Source organism: Mus musculus, chromosome 7 (assembly GCF_000001635.26).
Source record: "Mus musculus strain C57BL/6J chromosome 7, GRCm38.p6 C57BL/6J".
In the NCBI taxonomy this organism is placed as follows: Eukaryota; Metazoa; Chordata; class Mammalia; order Rodentia; family Muridae; genus Mus; species Mus musculus.
Genome location: NC_000073.6, coordinates 144,375,747 through 144,397,058, shown reverse-complemented (window position 1 = coordinate 144,397,058; position 21,312 = coordinate 144,375,747). Strand labels below are relative to the sequence as shown.

Genomic DNA, 21,312 nt, shown 5'->3' with positions numbered 1-21,312 from the left:
CTGGGCTGGTAGTCTTGGGTTCTATAAGAGAGCAGGCTGAGCAAGCCAGGGGAGGCAAGCCAGTAAAGAACATCCCTCCGTGGCCTCTGCATCAGCTCCTGCTCCCTGCCCTGCTTGAGTTCCAGTCCTGACTTCCTTGGTGATAAACAGCAGTATGGAAGTGTAAGCCGAATAAACCCTTTCCTCCCCAACTTGCTTCTTGGTCATGATGTTTGTGCAGGAATAGAAACCCTGACTAAGACAGGGACAAATGCCAAGTCTGTTTAATGAGGACCTTGCTGAGATTGTCTGAAGAGTCCCTGAAGGCAGGGCCTTCGGTGGTTGGAGCAAGCTAGAGGCCAGGCTGAGGTGGGGTTGGTGAGGGTGCCCGAGGCAGCAGGGATGCTGCTGCGGGGCCAGCGGGGCTGCTTACCTTTGTCCACTAGTGAGAGGCCCAAAAAGTCAAAACAAAACAATGTTAGATAAGCAGAAAGAGAAACAGCCCCATCCCTATAGGTCCCACCTCGGTCCCCACTAGAGATGCCAAGCGAAGTGTGGTGCTGTAGGGCATGCAGGGGCGGGGCACGGACAAGCCAGCCAGCAGGAGGTCATGCATTGGCTGAGGGCAGCAGGGCGAGGTAGCCTTACCGAGTTCCTCCAACTCCGCTGTCATGGACTTGGAACGCAGGGTGAGGGCCGTGGTCGGAGCCCGCTTTGGAGGTGGGGGAGCTTGAAGGGTAGGCAGAGGCAGAGCAAGTATGAGAATCACCAGAAGGCCTCACCCCATCCTATATCCCACCCCATGTCCTTAACTTTTGGACCCAGGAAGAATCTGAGAGGCAGAGGCCCTCCAATCTGTGTTTTGTAGGGGATGCTGACAGGTGGTTGGGGGTAGGGTTGTCACAGTTGGGCTGCCATGACTGGTAGCAACTTCTCAGGTTCTCAGGTGCTCTGGGCTGGGAGGGGACCTCAGGCTCTGTTCTGCCTGTGCACCTCTGACTGTGACACCTGCCAGATTGTCAGGGCAGGGGCACAGGCTTCACAGGAGCTGGGGAAAGAGGCCTGTTGGTATCCAGGAAATTTCATTCCTCTACCTTCTCACTGTGGTCTTAGTTGTTTCCAGCCCTCTCTCCTAGACTGCCCTGCTAATGAGTAAACTCTGTATGGGCACCTCGACATCCTCTCCTAGCTGTCCCTGGCTCCATGACAGAGCTGCTTTAGGGACAGCTGGCTAGAAGGACTCTTTTATCCCTGACATCTGCCCTACCAATGGGGCAGAGGCACCTGTTCTGCACTTGGTACCTGTTTGCTGACCCAGCAATGGCCTTCCTTAGCAGAATGGTGACTCAGGTTCAATATCATGGCCTCGGACACAAACTTAAGCCACACACCGTTGCCTTGGCTCTCAGCTGAAAAGAATCCTGCTCTCTTCCCCACGGCCCCTGCCTTCCCCCTTGAAGAACACCTTGAGGGACACACACCTTTCTTTCTGGCTGTATCATCAGGGTCTAGATTCCTGGTCACCGTGACGACCTTAAGGATGAGGTGATTCCCTCCCTGGCGGATCATGTTCACCACCTGCCTGTGGCCCACCTTGACGACATTTTCATTGTTAACCTGCAGGGAGAGAGGCATGGCAGGTCAGCAACATGTGAGAGGAGGCAGAGGTGGTGAGGCACGTGCTGCTGCTATCCTACAGGAGACCCGGGGGACATTGGTCTCTATGGATGAGTAGTTGCTTTGGGGAGGTCAGCATGTGTGTTGCTGTGGCTGCAGGGGCTACCACACTGGGAGAAAGGGGATGCTTCATCCAGTATCCTCTGCCAGGACCTGTGGGTCCCACCTATCAGAATTCTCAAGAGTTGCCCAGGGCTGGATATAGGAACAGCTTCTCCCCTCTTACAGTGAGGTGGAGACCTGGTCCCTAGTTGCTTCTCCTGTGCTTTGGCTCACTGCCTCTAGGCTTTCTCTTTTATTCTACACATAGGCAGAAAAGCTTGCCATTACAAGGTGCTAAGAGAGATGACGCTTCTGCCCTGGCACTGCAGGGAGGAGGGAAAATGATCTCTGTGTTCCCGGGATAGTGGCGGTGCACGCTTGGATCCCAACACTGTTGCGGTGAACACAACCCCAGGCTCAGAACACCTGGGTTTTCAGAATCAGGCGCTCTCCTGCCACCCCCAAGGAAGAAGCAGACATAGAGGTGAGCAGAGGTGGGCATTACCTCGACCCTTTGCCAAGAGCTCTTGGACCTCATGGAGTAGATCCCCCTGACCCCTAGGCCTTGTCCCCAATGCCAGAGTCTTGAGGATGGGCAGGTTGGAAGCTGGGCATTGTGAACATGTCCATCTGAGCACTGTGTCTTCCAATCAAGATTGCCAGGGGCCAAATCTTGCCCAACAGTGTTGGACACCACTTAGCTATTGGAACTTAAGAACTCCGGCACTTTCATACAAATCCCCAAACCTCATTCCTACACAGTGACGTGGGTGGCTGTGCAGGAGCCCCTGTCTTGCTGACTGTCTTCCCATGGAGTCCATGTGTGTGCCTATCAGACAGACATGGATGCAAGGGCTGGCATGGATACTGAGACCTCCAAGCTCGCCTTGGGCCAAATTTGGGAAATGTCAGAAGACTGGGCTCCAAGTGTCACAAAACAGCTGGAGCCTGAAGCTCGCAGCCCCGGTGACACACAGTTGTCATTAGACAAAGGATGTCAAGGCTACTAAATACTGAGAAACTAAATACTGAGTTTCCCAAAGAAGCCGAGCTGGGCTGAGGCTACAGGAGTGGAGCTATGGCTTCACTGAGTGTTCAGGGGTTCAGTAAGCTTGCCATCCCAGCAGTCACAACTGTCACAGCACAGACCTTACCCCAGAGGTGACTGAGGCCTTTGGGACAAACACCTGACTCAGGCAGTTTAAGGAGAGGGCTTATTTGGTTCCCAGTTATTGAGGGCACAGTCCATTGTGGAGAATAACGCCTAGAGACAGAAGTGCGAGGCAGGTAGTTATGTTGTATCCACACTCAGGAGGCAGCTAGAGATGAATGTTGGTGCTCATCTCCATGCTCCTTTTCATTCTGTCCAGGGGCTCCCTCAAGGGTGACTCATAAATTGATGGGTGCTTCCTTCAAAGGGTACCAAGGCCTGTCCCCCTGTGAGGGACCATCAAGGGCACAACAGCCTGTAAGCCAGGATAGCCGGTCCCAGCCTCCAAAGCAGGGAGAAAATAACTCTGTCTCCCTGGGCTGTGCACTTTATTATAGAACAGCAACTGAACAGCCTTGGACAGAAACCAGTGACCAGCCATGCTGCACTGCTCAGGAGCTGGGTTTCCTACTACCCTTCATTTGAGGCCCTTAAGAGTCAGCATTCTACCTGCTATGCCGCAGTTACACACAGGCCTTGGTGGGGAAGGCAGCACCCCTGCCAGCTGCTTCCCTGGCTGAAGAGAAGCTGGGAGGCAGGGAAGGAGCTATAGTCCCCAAGTCCTACAGAGGTGACAGAGTAGCTTTGACACAGCCTGCAAGGGCCAGTGCTGCTATGGAGGGAACTCAGAGAGAAGGGGACACTGGGAAATGCTATCTCAGGAAGGAGCAGGCCTTGTGGGCAGGTCCTGTAGCTACACTTCCCTGCTTTGCAATGGTGTTATGAGAGCTTGGGCAACTTATAGCCAGCTGAAACCCTGGCACTGATTAAGTGACTAGCCATCCTGATAACCGTTAGCTGCCCACAAATATCCATGGGATGCGTGGCCTTGTGATCTCCTCTTTCTAGCAATCCTTAAAGGTCTATTAATTCTTGAGGATGGACAGGGAGCCATGAGCCCCTCTCCCCTCCCATGACAGAAAAGGAATGGTTCCAGACTTGTGCAGGTAATCACAGCTGCCTACAGGTCCAGAGGGCAAGAACATGCCATGTCCAGAGAGCAGTGTTACTGCTTTCTAGGGACACAGGGATGGGGACCCCTGATGAGAGACTCTTTCCTAGGAGTTGTCTCTCCAGGCGCCTTCCTTTTCTGCCATTGGACTCTGTTCTCCCCAAAGCTTCAGAGCCACTGTGCCTCCTCCCATTCCCACACAGAGGACAAGAGAACCTTCTAGAAGGAATAGGGCAGGTGTGTCCACGCTGCTGTCATCCTCCACAGTGCTGGGTGTGCCATGCACAAAGTCCCCATCCCAGGCTGGGCTGTGGAGTCCCAGAGCCTGCCCCACACCTCCAACCTCTCCTTGCAGGGGAAGATGAGGCACAGTCCTTCTCCCAGACAGAAGGTTGGCTTTTCCAACTGCAGGGACACCTGATATTGGAGCTATGGGTTTTGCTGTTTGTCCCGCTGGGCTTTTCATCTTGCCTTGGCATGTGTTTCCCCATGATGCCCCATTTCTCCCTTTGGAATGGTAATGTATATTCTGTGCCAGTACATGTTGGAAGTGTGTAATTTGCTTTTTTTGACTTTACAGGGGGTTGCAGTTAAAAGATGGCCTTGAGTCTCAGAAGAGGTTTTCAGACTTTTAAACAATGTTGAGTCTGTGAAAGACTATGGGGACCTTTTGAAGTTGGATTATATAAATGCATTTTGTATTATGGTATGGCCAAAAGCCTATATAGGGGCCAGGGAGTGAAATGTTGTGGTTTGAGTGAGAAATGTCCTTCGGAGATTTGAGCATTTGAGTTGGTGGTTACAACGTGAGAAAGTTTAAGTGGTGTGGCCTTGCTAAATGAAGTATGTCATTGGGACTGAGCTTTGAGACAGGAAGCCTCATGCCACTTCCTGTTTGCTGCCTGCTTTGTGCTTGCTGTTAAGGATGTGAGCTCTCACCTTTCCACTCCTGCCATGATGCTAGCCCCTGGCGGCCATATCTTCTGCCATGATGGACTCTTAACTCTTGGGCACAGTAAGCCAGAATAAACTCCCCCACAGCTTGCTTTTGCTTATGACATTTTACCATGAAAAGTAGCTGACACAGCAGTGCCCACAATGGAGGCACGCTGATCTGGGCCCCATTGCTGTGGTCTTCACCCTTCCTCCTCTCCCTCCCTGCAACCATGTGGGACTCCAACACCCTTCCTGATTTGCAGAAACAAAACTGAAAGCAAAACTCAAAAGTACTGAACTCTGCACAAACTCTGCCCTAACCTTCGGGTCAGAGCTGAAGGCCATATGGCTTTGCATATCAGCTTCCAGTATGCACACAGGAGCTCTAATGAGGCACATGATACAAGTGTGATATGTCGTTTTATAGCCTACAAAATGGCTACGAAAACCAGTTTAGTGTGCAACGGATGCTTAGAGCCAGACACAGTCCTGAAAATAGATGCTTCGTGTGCTGATGGGAGCCAGAGTATGCAAGAAGGCTTGCCCCTCCCTCATTGACTCTCAGTACCACTTTGAACGTTCATGGGGTTAACGCACAAAGGGCCTGAACCTGCAATTTGTGTCTGTTACCACGGGGTGGGGGTGGGGGGATACGAGTGCCACATGTCATATCAGCAAGAAGGGATAAAAAACTGTTTTTTGTAGCCATTTTGTAGGCTGGGAAACTACAAAGCCTAGAACTTGATCCCTGCTGTGGTAAGGAAAATGTACCCGGGTTTTTCTGGCTTGTCGCCTTTGGAAGCTGGTCTTGGTGAGGAGTCTCTGTGTTGCACAGACCATGTGCCTTTGCCCAGTCCTCCCTAGGTTCCATGACATATCCCACTTGTATCATGTGCCTCATTAGAGCTCCCGTGTGCATACTGATGCCCCTGCAGTTTACCCAATATAGAGATTCTTTTGTTTGCTTGCTTGTTTTTGTTTTTGTTTTTGTATTAAAAGCTGATCCAGTTACCCTTAAGGAAGCAATGGGCCTTTCCATACATCCTTACACATAGCTGTGGACCTATGGAGAGTGGATAAACCAGGCTAAATGGGATTTAGTTGTTTTGTGAAGAACAGGGTCCTATATAGTCCTTCATAATGAATTTGGGTCTTCAAACTGAGTGTTTCTTAAATGTCAGAGTTTTGTGTGGGGACAGCGGACAGAGGAGACTTCCTGCTCAATGCCCGTTCTCAGCCAAGGCCTTTAGCCAATTCTGACCCTGCTGTTGACTTTCTTGACTGTTTATTGTGAACTACACTTGAGCTTTCATCCGTGGACGAGCCACTATGGAAAGGAAGACTGGAGTTTGGGGGCGGGTACTTCTTTTCCTTCAGCCCTCCTGCTGTGCTTCCAGCTCTGACTCTCGGGATGCATTTACATCACATTTAACTAGACCAACATCCACTGTTCCTCTCCACTGTGCGATAATCCTCCCATACTTAAACCATATACTCTGATTTGGTTACTTTATCATCTCATGTATGGTTTTCCTCCCCGGAGCAAAATAATTTTGTTTAGCTTTTTGTTTTTTATTGGTTTAATTTTCTGTGTACTTAACAGAAATTCAAACCCAAACACTTCTCTAATTCTGAGACTCCCTTTTCACAGTCCATGAGGTTTTAACTTTGTTGTGAATAACTGTCTTCTGAGATTTTCTTGGTTTGTTTTAGACACCGGGTCTCACTATATAGCCCTGGCTGGCCTGGGACTCACTATATAGCTTGGGATAAACTTTATCTATGGGTGACCCTCTTGCCTCTGCTTCTTATGTGCTGGAATTTCAAGTATGTGTTACTACTTCTGGTCTCTCTTGAGGACTTCTGATTGGTACTGCATAGTCAAGTTTTCTAGGCTAGTCTGAGGCCCCTATGCCACCATCCCTGGGTGTCCTCAGATACTCATGGTGGATAAATTGAATCTCAGACTTTCCGTGTGTGAATGGTTTATTTGGTTTAAAACTTTCTTTTTTTTGGTGGTGTGATAGGGGGAGTGGAGTTTCCTAATAGCAATTTGGAGACTATTTTCGATACACTGCCCTATGACCCTCAAATGTAATCAGTAGCTTAGCTGGGTATAAAACTTGAAGGTGGAGAGCATGGTAAAGTAAGCCCCTGACTCTAACTCTTCTTCAGGTAACAGTTGTGAAGACTGGACAGCCACAATCCCTACCCAAACCAGAATGGAAGCAGAGATGGCAGTGTTGGAGTGCAAACAAAGGCAGGCAGGCTTTGGTTGGGCACTGGGAGCAGTGCCCTGTGGCTCATCTGCAGCTCTGAGAGAAAACTGCAGCCACACCAGTTTGGAGGACCATAGGGCAGAGCTCAGGGTGGCCAGGTCCCAGCAGGAAGGAGTGAAAGGGCAGCTGCATGTCCTCTGGGTGAACTTTCCCCCTATCTCAGGCTGACTGTGTGAGCTGTGTGTGTGAGACAGTCTCAGAGCAAACTACCAAAAGGGCCAAAAGAATTGGGATGGAACCGTGAGCTTCGGCTACTACAAGCAACACTGACAGAGTGGGGCCTCGGAGTCTAATTAAGGTGGCAGTCAGCTCCACGGAAAACATGAATTTTCATCCGGGAACTGTAACAGAGTCCAAAGTTGCCACGCCCCAACTGTCACAACGTTCAGGGTCAATTCAAGCCTGCTTGAGAAACACAGATGACCGGGCATGGCATTGGAAGTGTCATACAGGGGTGTTAGCACAGTTCTTATAGTGCTCTCCTGGGTGGGCTTGGCAGCAGAGCAAAGATGACAGAGCAGTGAGTCAGAAGAAGACAGATTTTAAAAATGAGCAGAGACCTAAGGATGTACGGGGCATCAGCCAGTGGCTTAATGTAAAGGTAATATGGGGTTCTGAAAGAGAGGAGACTAGCTAGAGTCATAGATGAGAAAGAAGCTAGAAACACACACACACAGACACACATAGATACATACACACACACACACACAGATAAGCACAAAGACACATATACATACATACACACACACACACACACACACACACAGATAAGCACAAAGACACATATACAGACATACACACACACACACACACACATAGATAAGCACAAAGACACATATACAGACATACACACACACACACACACACACACATAGATACATACACACACACACACACACAGATAAGCACAAAGACACATATACAGACATACACACACACAGATAAGCACAAAGACACATATACAGACACACACACACACACACACACACACACATAGATAAGCACAAAGACACATATACAGACATACACACACACACACACACACACACACACATAGATACATACACACACACACACACACACACAGATAAGCACAAAGACACATATACAGACATACACACACACACACACACACACACAGACACACATAGATACATACACACACACACACAGATAAGCACAAAGACACATATACAGACATACACATACACACACACACACAGATAAGCACAAAGACACATATACAGACATACACACACACACACACACAGACACACATAGATACATACACACACACACACAGATAAGCACAAAGACACATATACAGACACACACACACACACACACACACACACACACATCATTTGGTGAAGGATGTAAAGCCACAGGTTCAAGAAATACTGTGAGCCTCAAATTATATTGTGAATCTCAGGCAGGAACATTACAACTAGACCCTGGAAGTGGAAGGCAATGTGGATACCTTGAACCAGAGAAGAGGGATACTTCAAAGGACTTCATGTCGGAAGCCCCACAGGCCAGAAGTCGGGGCAACGTTTCCAACACTCGAAAGACTTGGAAGGCATTAGCAGAGGATGAAGATTGGCTGAGGAATGGACTCTTTTGCTGTCCACAGAACTGTGTGTCCCCTGAGGCAAAACTAACGGTATTGGGGCTATCTGTGATCATGCAGATTCAGATGCAGGGACACGAAAGACTAGAATACAACATATAAAAAGTTTATGTCACATCTGTACTACCAACTCCAAGTAGGCCCCGAGCACTGGGGAGTGCCTGTGACCTGAGCCATGTGGAATGCAGAGAGGGACACTAAAGCCCATTGGCAAACCAAAACAGAGTCCAAGAACAAATAAGCCACAAGGGGAGACAGGATGAAAGGAGCAGATAGGCAGAAAGCAAAGCCACAGATCCAGACTAAATGTCAGTAATGACTTAAATGTTAGCAGGATAAAACTCCAATTAACAAGCAGGCCTAGCCAGACATGGCGGCATACACCCTTAATCCCAGCACACAGAACTCCCAGGCCTGTCTCAAAAACAAAAACAACCACAAAACGAAACACCAGAGATATAAAAATGGATTAAAAAGAAAGATCTAAAATGCTATTCACAGATTTTCTTTTTAAAAGGGCTTATTTTATTTTTTTAATTATGTGTGTATTGCGGGGGGATGGGGAGCTATGTATGTACCCTTTGTGCATGCATTGACTGCAAGTTCCAGAAGAGGGCGCCACGTCTCCTGGATCTGGAGGGACATAGTTGTGTGCTGCCTGACAAGGGTGCTGGAAACCCAACTTAGCTCCTTTGGAAGAGCAGCAAGTGCTTTTAAATGCAGAACCATCTCTCCAGCCAGTTTATGTGTCTTCAGTGCGAAGCCACTAAGGGATAGTGTGAAAGTCGGTGTAAGGGTGGAAGCTCCATCAGTATCCACAAGCCAGCCTGCTCCAAGCAGTAGCACGGTGTTCTGTTGGGAACCTGTCAAATATGCCACTACATGACCCCAGGAACTCTACACCAAGGTACATGCCCAGGAATATTAAAAGCAGCTGAATACACATGAAGACTATGCGCAGAGGCTCCTGATGGGCAGGAGGATCATGGGTGTGAGATTGCTTCTTGGGGCAACATCTTGTTCTACAGTCTTATTGTGCTAATGGCTGCACAGCTGAAATTTAAAACCCATTGGGCTGTACACTTTAAAGGGTCAAGGTTTATGCTTTGTGGTTTCTACCTCAAAATTGTGTTAATGGGGCTGGAGAGGCGAGTGAGCGTTAAAAGTACAGGCTGCTCTTGCAGAGGACCAAGGTTTGGTTCCTGCACCCACATGGTAACTTAACTCATCTGTAATGTCAGTTCCAGAGGATCTGATGCCCTCTTCTAGCCTCTATGGGCACTGCACGCATGTTGTGTACAGATGTACATGCAAAACATCATATACCTGTAATAAAATTTAAAACGAAAGAAAGAGCATTATGGGAAGTAAAGAGGGAAGATATCAAGGCAGTGATAAACATGTGTCAAATATCAAAGACCCCCTACATGTGTAAACATGTGTAAACTTTTGCATAAATACACACAGAGCTCAGCAACCCACAGACAGAGTGGGAAATGACACCACTGCCCCCACTAATCCTTTCTTCTAAAGCTGAGACTGAATGCCCTACAGAAGCAGCATAAAGGAGGAAGCGTTTATCTTGGTCATGGTTTAGGGGTACAGCCCACCACTGTAGAGAAGGCCTGGCTGCAGAAGCAAGAGGCAGCTGGGCACATTGCATCTGCTGTTAGGAAGCAGAGGGGGACAGCATTGTCGCTCAGCTCACTTTCTGCCTTCCCTTCAGTCTAGCACGCCCAGCCCAGGGGATGGTGCCGAAAAAACAGGTTAGGCTTCTGGCTCCTGGGAACTTAATCTCGATAATCCCTTAAAGATGTGTCCAGAGTGCTCCTGGGTGATTCCAGACCCAGTTGACAATATTAACCATCACACACCCCTTTCTCAAACTGATAGGATAGTTAGACAAATCAATGAAGATATCAAGTGATCTTGAGGGTTCTGAAGGCTGGCTTCCATTTATTTCAGATGTGAGGCCTGCTACAGAGGGACTAAGAGATATGATAGTTTTGTGTGTGTGTGTGTGTGTGTGTGTGTGTGTGTGTGTGTGTGTGTGTGCGTGTGTGTGTGTGCATGCCTGCAGAGGCCAGAAGATAACTCCTGTCATGCACCAGGAATGATCACTTAATTTTTGGGGTTGGGTCTTTCATTGGCTTAGAACTCACCATGTACAATGGACTGGCTGGTCGGTGAGCCACAGGGATCTGCCTGTCTCTGTTTTTCAGGGATGAGATTACAACCATTCACCACCTTATTCAGTTTATTTAGAGACATGGTCTCACTTTGTGTCCCTGGCTGGCCTCGAACTCACTGAGATCTGCCTGCCTCTGCCTGAGGACCGCTGGGGTTAAAGGCATGCTCCACCATGTCCAGCATTCATTCATTCAGGGTTTTTGATGTGGTTCTGGGCATTAGATTCAGCTTCCTGTGCTAACAAAGCAAGTGTGTCTCTGGCCGAGCTATCTCCTGAGCCCCACTGCGACGGTTTACTACTGTGTGACATTCTCTGAGTCCCTTCTGTCCACATCCCGAGCTTCACGGGTGTCTGGTGTGTCTGGTGTGTATAGTGTGACTGTTTTCCCCTGTGATTTGTTAATCATCCCCTGCCCGTGTCTTCCCATCCTCCCTGTATCCCTCACCATCTCTTCTGTTCTCAAAGGTTCTCTTCGATGTCATCTCCTAGTCCATCTATCAAAATACTCACATCTGCCATCGTGTTTTTAAAATTTTCTAGAACTCTTATTTTGTTCTCTGAATGTTCCCTTTCAGAAGGGCGTTTTGTTCTTACTTCAGGGAGGCGGCATCTTCTTTGATCTTGCTGAGCACACGAGTCACACATTTGTTTAATAGTCGTCATCTCCCCACACAGCGACCCCTCCCATTTTTTTCATGGCATGTGCTTTTAGTTCTTTACTAACTTACTTATTTTGTGATTGTCTATGTGAGTGCATGTGCCACAGTACACCTTGTGGAGAGGTCAGAAGACAGCTTGTAGGAGTCAGCTCTCTCCTTCTGTGCTGTGGCTCTTGGGGATGGAACTTGAGCCATCAGGCTTGGCAGCAATCACCTTTAGCCACTGAGCCATCTTGCCAGCCCATCCCTTTTGGAGTGTGTTTGTTTTGGGCTTTGTCTTTAATGTTAATTTTTACACCAAATACCTGGGGCTCCGTATAGACATCTCATATTCAGGAGAGACTTCTAACAGAGTCACTTTTAGCCAGACACATTGTAAGTGAATGCTGGGAAACTGACCTAAAATTTACCTGGAAAGGTTACGGATCAAGTTAGCAAATGGGACACAGGAGCAGGACAAAGCCCGGACCTAAGATGACTAGACTCAGAGATGCACTATCCAGCAGCTGGATGTGGGACAGCATGGTGCCAGTGGGAGAGCTGACAGAAGGTCAGCAGAGCGTAACACAGAGCCCAGAATAGACCCCATAGTTTGGCCAACTGATCTTTTGACAAAGGCTCACTGGCGAGGCCGTGGAGAAAGAACAAGCTTTCTCACAGTCTGCCAAACAATCGGACACCCACGTGCAGAAACTGAACATTGACACAGACCTTAAACCTTTAGAAATTAACCCAAAATGGATCACAATTCTAAATATAACACTCCACACTATGATACTCCTGGGAGATAATGCTAGAGAAAATCCAGGTGACCTTGAGTCTACAAATGAAACATCCAAAGCAGGGTCTAGGAAGGGCTTGTGGGTATGGTGGGTTGCATCAAGCAGAAGGTTTGCATGAAGAAAGACCCACTGTTAAGAATAAAAGTGCCATAGACTGGGGAAGAAAGTCTGTGCAAAGTACACATCAGATATATGCTGGTGTTTAAAATGCCAAAGAACTCTTCAACAGTAAGGAAGCAAACAACTGAATTAGAAATGGGTGAGCTCTCTGCTCAGATAACCACCAACAAAGACAGACACAGGGCTGATAAGTATGCAAAGGCCGGCTCCATGCACGAGTAGCCCAATAAGTGTGCCAAGGAAGGAAGGGCTCCTGTTGGCAGGGAAGGCACAAGGGCAGGAAGGGCTAGGTGTGCTTGCTGGCTTACATCTCTGCAGACTAGGAAGCAGGGCAGGAAGCAGAGTTATTCTCAAGGTTTACCAACCAGTAGTCCGCTATCTTCTGCTTGGCCCCATGACCTCAAAAATTCCACACTGTTCTAGTTTCCTTTCTGTGACTAATAAAACACCCCAACCAAAAGCAACTCGAGGAAGAGAGGGTTATTTGGCTTAGACATCCAGGTCAGAGTCCAGCACCGTGGGAAAGCCAGGGAAGGAAACTAGAGGCAGGAACCATGGAGGGTGCTGCTTGCCAGCTAGCTCACTCATGGGCCTATGCTCAGCTGGCTTTCTTATACAGTCCAGGACCATAAGCCTAGGGCATGGTGCCACCCACAATAGTAAAGGCCCTTTTATGTCAATTGAGGCTCTTTTCTCAGATGACTTTACACTGTGTCTTGACAAAGGTAACTAGGATACATATTCTCCCCCAAACAGCACCACCAGCCAGGAAAAAACAGAGAGAGAGAGAAGGGGGGGGGGGAGAGAGAGAGAAACATTTCTTAGCTGAACCTGAACAATGTGGTACTAAGAAGTTGTAGATTCATAGGACATGGGGTACTGTTATGGACCCATTAGGACAACCTCATGAAAACATTGTGCCCTGAGGAACCCCCCATCCTGTACATGGTCCAGCCTCTGTAGGAATATACTAGCAGCTTCTTTGAAAAAAATGTAATAGTGTAATAATTTGTTCATTTTATCCAGTGTATTTGGATCATACTCCTCTCCCATCCATCCTTCCCACCCTCTCCCAACTTTATCTCCTCATTTAAAAAAAACTAAAAATGTGATTTTTATAACCCATGAGTTGGATTTGTACTGTCCATATATACCTACGTGTGGCACTATCCACTGGTGTATAACCAACCTACCAGGGTCACACCCTTAAAGAAAACTGACTCTCCCTCTCCTGGAAGCCATCAACTATCCATGACTCTTCAGGTAGGGGTGGGGGCTCACAGCCCCCAGTCTGCCAGTTTCTTATATAATGGAACATATTCTTGTTGTATAACCCAGCCACCCATTTTATTGGTATTTACCCAAGGAAGCTAGAAACTCAGGTCCACACTAACACGTGAATATGGATATTTCTAGAAATGTTACTCTTAATTGCTAAGACTTAGAAGCAATTATGATGTCTTTTGGTAGACTAGTGGACGAACACATTCTTGGTGGTACCACTACACAAACATCATTCAACGACTGAAAAAGAATGAGCTATCAAGCCACACACACACACACACACACACACACACACACACACACACAGAATAGGGAAATCTTAATTGTGTGGAGTCTTAATCTTAATAAAAAGGTTGTGCCCTGAATCCAAGTTCAAGACTACAGAAAACTGCAGAGATAGCATTGGCTGTCAGTGGTTCTAGTTTGTGGGAGAGCAGACGGAACCCAGTGGACTTTCTGCCTAATGAGACCATCTGTGTGGTACTGTAATGGTGGACAATTGTCAGCACACATAGCTCAGAACCCACAGGATGTACAGCGCAGAGGATGCTCAGTTACTAACACGCACTTTGTCAGCAGTCACATAACAGATTCCAACTGGGAGAAATGAAGAGGGCAGCTGTCACATGACCAACAGGTCATAACCAATTAGAAACGGGGAGGAAATCTGGGCCTTTGTACTTTTTATTATTATTTTTTTTTAATTTAGACTTTATAATTGCATGTGTGAAAGTCAGTGGACAACCTGCAGGGGTTGGTATTCTCCTTCTACCGAGTCCAGGGTTGGGATGCAGGTTAGTCTTGGCGGTAAGCACCGTTGCCCACTGAGCCATCTCCCTGGCCCTCACTTTGCCCCCTATGAAGCAAAACTAATTACAAAATAAAATGTCTGTAGAGGTATGTGCACATAAATACAGTTGCCCATGGCAGCTAGAATACCTGGCCAGATACCCTGGAACTGGAGTTTGAGTCAGGTGTGAACCACCTGATGTAGGTGCTTGGAACTGAACCTGGGTCTTCTGCAAGAGCAGGAAGTGATCTTACATTTAACCACTGAGCCATCTCTCCTGTTCCATTTGGAACAGTTTTTAGAGAAAGCTCCCGGGATGGCAAGATGGCTCAGTGGATAAAGGTGCTTGCTTGCTAAGCCTGATGAAATGAAGGCTCAGGACCCACATGGTAGAAGGAGAGATTACACATACACACACATCATAGAAAGAAAACTAAGAGAGGAGAGGGAGGGGGCGGGGAGCATGAGCACTTCTTAACTCGCCCTGTCTGGGGACCTTGCAAAGAGAAGCACAAGGGAACAGTGTAGTTCTTCTTTCGTTTATTATTTCTGGTTCACGATCTGGTGCCTTCATCATAATGAACTCAGAAAGACTTTTGTTGTTGTTTTAAAGCATCAGATAAGCTTGCATTCACTGTCCTCTGTAAACAAGCCGTGTTGCTTCAGACTAGCATTAGGCTGCTAGGAACACAGTGGAGACAGTTGAGGGCGTCTCCACGTGCTCCCACCTCCTCCCCTGTTCCCGAGTCTTGCAGGAGCGTGGTGTTTTCTCGCAATTCACGAGCTAGTATGCACACATGATTATTCAACAAGACCATGGAGTGCACGGCTTTAATTTCTATCCAGTGTTTGTCTCCCGGCTCAGGATCCTCCTGTCCTGTTCAGAACAGGACAGCAAACCATTAAAACTGGGATGGGTTCCTCTCCCTCTCCCCACTTCCTCCCTTCCCCACCATTTCTCTAGACAATGTCTCATGTAGCTCAGGCTGGCCTCAAACTTCCTATGTACCTAGGAATGTCCTTGAATGTCTGATTATCTTTCCTCACACAAGTCCCATCCTTGGCAACTTTAGAACCAAATACCTAGATCTTTTTGTTAAAAAGGAGAAAGGAGATTGGGGGTGGGGTGGGGATACGGCTTAGCTGGTAGTGGGTTTGTCTAGCATGCACGATGCTCTAGGTTTGATCCCCAGTACTTCATAAACCAGTCACGCTGATACACACCTGTCACCCCAGCACTTGTGGAGACAGGAGCATTAGGAGTTCAATGTCATCCTTAGCCATGTAGCCAATTTCAGGCCAGTCTGTGCTGCAGAAGACTCTGTCTTTAAAAAACAATAAAAACTGGGCACAGTGGTACCTGCCTTTAATCTCAGGACTTGGGAAACAGAGGCAGGTGGATCTCTGTGAGTTTGCGGCCAACACAGTCTGTTTAGCAAGTTGCAGGCCAGGGGGAGTAACGCAGTGAGACCTCCCCGCAAAACAACAGGAGCAACAACACAAAAGAACAACGTAATGGAGAAGGAATTTGAGCCCGTGTGCATCCCCTCCCCACCTGGGAGGAGGGCAGCAGGCTGGCCACACCTTCCTTGCCCTGGAGTCAGTGGCACACAGCCTGCCCACTCCGGCCCCCACCAGTGGATCTGGTGGTGACTTCAGTCCTTTGGTCTCACAAACAGCTGAAGCAAACAGTCCAGTTTCTTCATCCTCTTGCCTCCTCCCTGATATGCGTTGTTGTGGAGAATGGATGAAGTCCTGAGTGAATGAATACTGTTGACATGCACAGCTATGTCTAGGATGCTGATACCTCAGATCCATCGGAATGGCAAAGCCTGTATACAATTTGGTCTGTATACAGATGTGGACAGTGTGTACAAGTCAGCAGCACAGCTGGTCCCTGTATTCCTCCCACCTGAGATTGGCCCTATAAGACCTTCCACACAGACAGGCTAAACCCTCCTCCTGTGTTGTTCATAACACACATCCTGATTTTCCTGGAGTGCGTAGTAGGTGCCCTCCACCACCAGTACAAGCACAGCCCACTGGATCCAATACTTTCAGTATATGTATCTGTGGTTTCTTCAGTGTCTACCATTTCTCCATCCCTGAGTTCCAGGACCAGACCATGCAGGATGCAGCACACTGGTCTAGGTGGGCACGCTGGAGATACTGCTCCAACTCCCCACCATCCCTCAGGTTCTAGGCACCAGGCTTTCTGCTCGGGGACCTGGTCCTGCAAAGCTTACTTTCGGTCCACTTGGCAGTTCCCTCTCCACATACTCCTCTGAAGTGCTCAGCATCTGGCTCCCTGGGACTGTTTAGTCCATTTAGTGGCATCCAGAGTCGAGTGCGGGCCATCTGTTTCTGCACACCAGGTCTTCTCCTTAAAGATGCCTTCCCTGCTGTCTGAGCGGATTCCAGCAGGCCAGTCTGGATGCATGGTTTTTAAGTCATTAGATTTACCATCTTTCTCACAGACACTCCCCCCCCCAATCATTTATTCTTGCAAAGATGCAGAATTCCAAAGGCACAATAAGGCACTAACTGGGCAGTTTCCTGATGGCCTGGGGGTTGCTACCCTCTTCACCGTTGAGTTTTGAAATCAGTTGAACATGCAAAGGCTAACCCCATTCTGAAGCCTGATCTTATTCCTTCTACTCACCTGAAATCTCTCTGAGAGTCTCCACACAATACCTCATATCCCACTAAAGTCTCTAAGATCCTCCATGCCTGGTCATGATGCTCATCCTCAGCCCTGGGCCCTGCCCTGCCCTGCCCGATGGCTGGCTGGTATAGGTTGTTCACAAATGTTCTCTAAAAGCTGCCTCCCGTCTTCCCTATCATCCACCCAGAGTGGGTGTGAGTCCCTCAGCCACTGTGGAGAGCACAAAGAATATAGGAACAGAGCAAAGCCCCCCCCCCCCAACCCCCGCCCATTCCCCTGCTCACTGCTACGGGGGTGGGGGTGGGGTGGGCTCAGGAGTTTTTGTCAGAGATCTAGGGATCCACTAACAGCTCTTTCCTTGGGTCCAAAATGCCACCCCCCCCAAACCCGAGCAACAGCTCCTCTCTTAGCAACCATTGTTGCCCCTAGAAACGAGCTGCTGGGGGCTGTGGCCATCCATCTTCACCTAATACCTCCCTCTGGTATGCTTTTAAGCAGCTTTCCCCACATGCTGTCAGGCTGTGTTGGAGCAATGGCTGCCTTGTCAAATCTGAGCTGCCTTCATTCCTGGTTGCTATTACTGCTATAATCACCTCCATCACCATCATCACCACCACCACCACCACAACCACCACCACCACCACCACCACCACCACCATCATAATCATTTTATTATTGTTATAGTACTGGGGATGGAACCCAGGGCCCTGCACCTGTTAGACAAGAGCTATATCCTAGCAGATTCTTTTTCATTTTTGATTCTGAGATAAGGTCTCACTCACTAAGTTATCTTGGTTATCCTTGCTCTCACTCTAGAATTCAGGCCAGCCTTGAACTTGCTATCCTCTTGCCTAAGTCTCTTGAGTAGCTGGGAAGACAGGCCTGCCTGACCCATCAGACTCTGCTCATCCTTAGTTATCCCTTTGTCCCACTTGTCTAAGCCCTCTTTCCCGTATCCTCTGACAAAGGCTGAGCTGCCTAGCTGGGGATGAGCTGTGTGTGGATCAGGACCCTGAGGGGCCTTGCCTCTTCTCCCAATGAGCTCTAGCATCTCAGTCCAAAGGAGTGGAAACATGTCTAGTAGGGATGGTGTTGTACAGCCAGGGTGACATCACTCTACAGCAGACTTCATTCCCTCACTGCCAAAGCTGAGCCATTCCCATCACTCCAACTCAGTAAGGCCACAGAGTGCCGGGTTTAAGGCCCCAGGTATGGCTGGAGAGGTGAACCGCTACAGGGACCTGACTAGCCCTTCAACATAGAGCCAGCATGAGCTGAGGACCTAGAGTGTGGCTGTCCATAGCAGCTTGCCCAGCTGTCTCCTGAGTCAGGTCCCATCTGCTGCTGTGCATTTATAGCCCTTGGTGGGCTGACCATGACATCATCTGTACAGTGGGCCAGTCTGAAGACTTGTGCAGTAGAGCTGACCAGACCTCTCCAAGAGCCGTGAAGGCCCTAAGGCAGACAGAGCGTGGCTCTAAGAGCATTTGGCAGGCTACTGATCATCGGGTGTGAGCCAGCTGCTTGCTCCTTGCAAATCACAAGGTCATAGCTTCACAGGAGCTGCTGAGGGCTGTGGCCACTCTCTCTAGCAAACACACCTCATCAGGGGCGGAGGCTGTGGCTGTCTTGAGTGTAGGATTATCCTCACCCCTCTCTGACATCTTTAGCATCCTCACACTGGGAAGGTAGGTGGAGAGTGGCAGGCACAGTGGTCCTGCTTCTCTATGATGCATCTGTCTGTCTGTGTGCTCATCCTAGGTTGCAGGACTTCCTCTGCACGACTTTCTAGGCACAAGAAGGATGGTCTACACCCCACGTGCTACCTTAAATTCCTTTTCTGTAGAATGGGGAAAATTGCTGCCTCAGTCCTAGGGTGCCTGTGGGTACCTAGTGACATAGTCCCATGAAATCTCATTAGTTTAGTGTTAATCTGCTTGTCAGATTAACACTGCCACTGGGAGTAATGTCATCCATGTGGTGGAACAGTGTGAGTCTTGTGCAGTGGGGCTGATCGCTGACCTCTGCCTGCACAGAGCTTGCTTAGCATGTGGGATGCTCTGGGTCTCCCCACCACCCACCACCACCACACAAAGAATACTCAAGGCTCAGGAAATATCTCAGAAGAGGAAGAGAAAAGATTGTGTGTGTGTGTGTGTGTGTGTGTGTGTGTGTGTGTGTGTGTGTGAGAGAGAGAGAGAGAGAGAGAGAGAGAGAGAGAGAGAGAGAGAGAACACACCAGGATGCCTGCTGCTAGCATCTTGAAGATGTATTGAGAATGCTGTAACCATGAAATCTCAACCATGTGGATACCTAAACAAGACCTGCACAATAACAACACCAGTTGATATACCAGTTGGATAGGGAAATTTCACAAAGCCCCATCTCTAGATGGAGAGCTACAGGCAACCAATTGCTGGTAAATGAGGGAAAATCAGTTTTACTCAGGGATGAGCCCTTGACAGGTAATCTAATCCCGCGTGATCAGCCCTAAACACATTTACAAATGAGCAATACTAAATGGGCTCAGTAGGTTGTGTGTGTATAAAACAATCATCATTATAGAAAAAGAGGTTAGGAGAGGGAGCTGGGGATGGAGGAGTTGGAGGGGGACAAGGAAGGGCAGAAATGATATAAATATAGTCAGTACTCATATGAAATTCTCAAAAAATTAAATTCACTGTGCAATTTAAATTTAATTCAAAAAATTAAATTCACTGTGCAAATGTGTGATTTGCTTTTTATGGTGGTGATGGCCCAGGCCACTGCATGTAAACCCTTTATCCAGGATACAGGCATGGCATGGGCATGGCGCTGCAGGCTTGTAACAGTGCAACAGAGGTAGAGACGGTGGATCTAGATGTAGGGACTGTGGCAAATGTCTAACTCTTTTCTTGAAATGAGGATGATCTGTTCCTGCCCCTCCCATGACCACGCGTGCACACACACACACACACACACACACACACACACACACACACACACACACAAACACACACACACATACACTCCAACGCAGGATACACTGGAACATTGTATAACGGTTTACTCTCACTGTGAGCCTGATGGCTTTGCAAACACCTGGGGGACACACCCCTGAGTATGCCTAGAAGGACATTTAGGTGTGACTGAGGATGGAAGATCTACCTGAATGTGGGCTCAAACACCCCGTGAGCTGGGTCTTTAAAGATTTATTTCATTTTTATTATATACGTGTGAATGTGTTGCATGTATGTATGTATGTATGTATGTGTACTGCATGTATGCCCACATGCCTTCTTCCTTCTGTCCCTCTGGTGAATCTACTTTTCTGACTGAGGACCAACTGAGCTCCCGGGTGACAGATCTGAGACTGGGCACAGTTTGTTCATTTGGTGACTTGCTTAATGCTGATGGGCTGGTGACCTCTCAGCCTGCTGCACCATCTGTCTTTCCACCTTGTAGTTCTCTAGCCCTAACCTCAACACTGAGGCTGGACAGGCAAGCAGGCGTACCATCATGCACCTAGACTGCAGCCCTGGGCTGCATACCTCACTATAGAATACAGAGCTGCTGGAGGGTTCTGACTGTTTTCTTTTAACCTGGTCCTCCTCCCTCTGACTCTTGGCCAGAGGGGCAATGCCACCTTTCCAGGCCCACCATCTGTGAGAACCAGGGCTTGCCGGATGCAGGTTTATGTGATAACAGGTGTTTTCAGAAGCATGTCAGCCTCACAAGGCCCAGCTCCCATCCTGTGTGAGCTCCATGTACCTGCAGTAGGTAGGGCTTCCCTGTTACGTCATGCTGGGCTACATTGATGTGGGTAGACCAGCATAGAAATAGCTCACACTCTGTAGGTGTCCACGTGACCACTGGGTCACACAAATGCCTCTAGTACCAGGCACAGGCCACTAGTAGGGCCTGTCCCGATTGCTGGACCAGTGATCCCAGTCCAAACCCCTCATCCAGCCAAGCCCATTGCCTGTTGGAGGCACTGGCCCTGAGGCCCTTTTCCCAGCCTCTCCCTAATACAGGCCAAGTCTTACCTGTATGTTGGAAATGTCTGTAAAGGCAAGCTGGGTTTGTCACTCTTTGCTTTATTAAAGTTCAAGTGTGTTGGACTGAGGAGAAGGCTTT

At 48.4% G+C, this 21,312-nt stretch overlaps 1 protein-coding gene and 1 long non-coding RNA gene across 31 annotated transcripts in view; one reads left to right on the top strand and one right to left on the bottom strand.

Annotated features, from left to right (window-relative positions):
- The window catches only part of Shank2 (SH3 and multiple ankyrin repeat domains 2), a 447,967-nt gene that overhangs the window by 28,985 nt on the left and 397,670 nt on the right, over positions 1–21,312 (bottom strand). For 18 of the 30 annotated variants that reach the window (XM_006508521.4, XM_006508520.4, XM_030242323.1 and 15 more), the window contains 3 exons: positions 1,461–1,596; positions 628–708; positions 413–433 (listed from right to left, as the gene is read on the bottom strand). The exons of 3 other annotated variants lie outside the window; for them this stretch is intronic. In XM_006508521.4, coding sequence (XP_006508584.1) covers positions 413–433; positions 628–708; positions 1,461–1,596 — 238 coding nt within the window. The remainder of the gene's footprint in view (positions 1–412; positions 434–627; positions 709–1,460; positions 1,597–21,312) is intronic. 9 more of the 30 variants (XM_006508527.3, XM_006508523.3, XM_006508531.4 and 6 more) reach the window with 2 other exon arrangements.
- Gm14372 (predicted gene 14372) overlaps positions 1–21,312 on the top strand; it is a 41,597-nt gene that overhangs the window by 9,885 nt on the left and 10,400 nt on the right. The window lies entirely within an intron of this gene.